Below are 3,551 nucleotides of genomic sequence, written 5' to 3'. Positions count from 1 at the left end.
ATGGGAACCTCTCCACCTAACAGGTCAAAGAGCATTCTCAGGAAGAGATAACTAACAAGTAACATATTGTAATAACACTTAGGGAGTCTGAGAGTCCAGAAACCAGGCGCCGCTAGCTGTAAACATGTCATTATGTTTTACACACGTGTCAAAATGATCCATGTTAACTAAATACACCACATATTTCCCCCCTTCGAGACTTCACAAAGTCTCGAAAGAACAAAAGAATAAAACATACAAGTGTATAATCATGATAAAAAGAACAATCCGTCCTGTAACATAATTGTAATAATAAAGCAACTGTATGGAGCGTAAAAGTGAGAGTGAAAAACCCATCAGGCAGCTATCTTTCCTGAAATATCCATCAAACAAACTAGACGGGAAAATTCTCTCACGGCCCCTCTGCCTAGGCGACCATACATAGTACTCCATACCAATGAAATTAGGAATTTTAGCAAATTGTGTAAGGAAATGATTTAAGCAAATACATATGGAACCCTCAGCAAATCAAAACAAAACAAATGTCCAAAGTCAGGCTGGTCGACCCATCGCACCTTCCAACGGACCTTTTCCTGCCTAGCCCCTCTATCCCTAAACACCAAGAAAAAGAAAACATCTGAGGTCCCAGTATATTTACCCAATAACAGAAAACATCATTTTCCTAGCAATTAACACACAGAGAATATAGTTCAATTTTAATATTATTCATGCGTATATATAAGAGAAAACATAAGAATATATAACACTGTAGTTTCTCAGCAGCATTGATTCTCAGTTGTAGTATCGATGACGTGTTGAATCTGGATATCGTATCATACGTCCTTGTTCAGAGTCCTTCAATCCATTCGTATTGTTCTGTTTGAAGTGTCTGAATCCATTCAACACATCGGAGTCCCTGAACAATCAACCACCCTCACAGTGGTCTTCCCCCAATATGTTCTAGAATGAAAGAAAAGAAAACCAGTATCTTTTGCATACAAAACAGATACAAATCAAACATCAAATATAGATTAACACTCTTTAAGTAAATGTGAATTTATAAGTCATATTGTCCATTTCCCCCCTGTACACACACCTCTAATATAAGAAGAAACTACAAAATAACTAAGCAATAACAGAGGTAAATGTTAGGATTATAATAACATCAGATATTCAAAATGGATATACATCCACCCTTATCACGTCGTCCTCATCAACGTCCGTGTCAGCACCAAATAATAATGGCATCTGAGTTTGATCACCGGGCATCACAACTCCAACCCATCTCAATATCATAACCTTCGCAAAGGTCAACAACAGCGTACAAAAACAAAACATCACACTCAACGTTAGAACAAGTGCTGCCAAAACCTGAACTAACACTGCTCCTACTGGCCCTAATTTGTCTTGCAACCAAGCATTTGCAGACCATCCAGCGTTTTCCGACGGGCCAAACGCATCCCTTATAAGCTTCAATGCATCTATAACACTAGTCATATTATCAGAACTATCAGGAATCAAAGTATAGCAAGCATTCCCAGTTAAGTTCAAAGCCACACATAGGCCACCTTGTTTGGCCAAAATATAGTCTAGAGCCATGTCATGTTTTAGCAACGTCAGTCTGTGGCTTTTCTCAGTATTTGACAAATATTCAAAACCTTTTATGGTTGCGTTTGCAAAACCCTGTAGGGTGTAGGTAATATTATCAATGTGATCTGCCAAGAATGTCACCCCATACCATGGAAATAATCCTATAGCCCACTTCTCTGCTAAACTGATTCTCCAATGGTACGATTCCAAATTGTTAAACTGTGCCATCTCCCGTTTCTTCCTACTTCCGGAAACGACATTAGATTGGACCTCATCTGGCCCTTTTCCCTTCTGCATAGTAAAAACCTCATATGGGAGTTTCAACGTTGCCATATAACAGCATCCTATCCACCCATACGGTAGAAATATATATGCCTTATCACCACAAACCCACCAAATATCCTTGAAATTCCCTATAGTCACATTCCCAGGCAAACTTTGGATCTGCACCCTTAAAGTTATATTCTGTCTGTGATGTGGTACATCAAAAGTTACTTCATACGAATCATTACTCATCTTATGTCCACGCTTACCCAAGTCCATCATATATTCGTCACAATCTGATATCCCCATAAACATTCCCGGCCCATCATGAGTATTATTTGAACAAAAACAGCTGGTAGCTCTCACTGATGTCACTTCCATTATATCAGGGACCGCCGTTTTGATATTTTCATGCTGATCAAGTAAATTTACATATGGTAATTCCCACAACCAAGAACAAGTAGATCTAGGCCTAAACAGATGTACTGACCAAGCCATCACTATATCTTCTGCTGACTGCTGCTGATACAACAGCCACGATAGTGCATAACTTTGGCATATAGCGGTTAGTGGGTCTGGTACAGTTTCTAAAATTGAAGGCCATGAGTTCGGCGATGGAATCTTTACCACACATGGACCATTCCAATTCGTAACCGATCTTACGGAATGCGTTAATTGCTGGAACCATAAGTTCCTACTTGCCCATGGGTCTGCAATTTGTAATACTGAAGGATCAAACCCAAACGCCTTCCATTTAGTTTCTCTCTTTTGTAATGTATGGTATTGATCAGTCATATGTTCTGGTGTCTGATCAGAGTCAAAAAAGTAATTATCTACGTCTGAAATAGTCCTCTGAGCTGTCACAGATGAATCTGCATCATTCTCTTCCATCATCTGTTCTCTAACTTCAACAATCTCATTACTACTGTTCACCCTAGGCTCTATCTTTAACATTAGCTTCTGGGTTACATTATCCACATCCTTAAATGTCAAAGGTGTCATGTCAAATGTCTGCGTCACATTTACAAATGTCGTAGACGTCAAAGATGTCGTCACTGTTGTAGCATTCATCCCCTTCAAAGTCATAGCTAGAGTAGTAGCCTGAGTTGATGTATGAACACTCTTAGTTGTTTCTGGAGCTAAAGTAACAAGCTTCATCTGTGTACTATTCAGCATTGGAGTGATTACTGTGGTAAATTGTTCCTGAACCCCTTTAGTAACCGTGAAAACTCCAATAGGACTCAAATCTTTTATCATGAGTGTCACTTTACGAGTTATATGACCTTTTATCCAATAATTTTGATATGGAACAAATTTAAACTCCGGTTCTAAATAAGTACACATGTATTCCCCTTGGTCTTCCCATGTAACTTTACGCAGGACAAGTGAACAATCATCTTTAATTTTCGACCACCTCATGTCATTATACAAAACATACTTCCTTTGATCACGAGGCACAATGTCAACTTCAGGTCTTGTCAACAACACATCTTCACCACGACTATTTTCCCACTTGGGAGGAATGTTACTACCAACATTCCACCTTCCACATCGACAAGGAAGGTAAGCTGTTCCTCCTAACTTAACTCTGATCACAGTATTCAAAGGAGGTGGCGTTATAGAAATCATCTGAGGCGCCACTGTAGTTAAATGCGATACATTTATACCTTCAATAACTTTTAACACTAAAAGGGTAGATTTCCCTTCCATTTTCCCAG

The 3,551-nt window shown here is 39.0% G+C and overlaps 1 protein-coding gene across 1 annotated transcript; it reads right to left on the bottom strand.

Annotated features, from left to right (window-relative positions):
* Positions 1 to 614: 614 nt before the first annotated feature.
* Positions 615 to 2,181, bottom strand: LOC117759038. The gene is made up of 2 exons (XM_034581021.1): positions 1,195 to 2,181; positions 615 to 952 (listed from the first exon to the last, which is right to left on the bottom strand). Exons 1-2 carry the CDS (start codon positions 2,146 to 2,148, stop codon positions 914 to 916), a joined length of 993 nt encoding a protein of 330 aa, XP_034436912.1. The 5' UTR covers positions 2,149 to 2,181; the 3' UTR covers positions 615 to 913.
* Positions 2,182 to 3,551: the final 1,370 nt, after the last annotated feature.

This window comes from Hippoglossus hippoglossus, unplaced genomic scaffold, assembly GCF_009819705.1.
Source record: "Hippoglossus hippoglossus isolate fHipHip1 unplaced genomic scaffold, fHipHip1.pri scaffold_79_arrow_ctg1, whole genome shotgun sequence".
Classification (NCBI taxonomy): domain Eukaryota; kingdom Metazoa; phylum Chordata; class Actinopteri; order Pleuronectiformes; family Pleuronectidae; genus Hippoglossus; species Hippoglossus hippoglossus.
The sequence above is the reverse complement of the archived record's forward strand: the minus strand, read 5'-3'. Positions and strand labels throughout refer to the sequence as shown.

Coding starts and splice junctions, on each gene's coding strand:
- LOC117759038 (XM_034581021.1), bottom strand. CDS start 2,148: ATGTTTATGGGGATATCAGATTGTGACGAATATATGATGGACTTGGGT. Junction 953..1,194: donor TTGGTGCTGACACGGACGTT/GATGAGGACGAC, acceptor CTGGTTTTCTTT/TCTTTCATTCTAGAACATAT.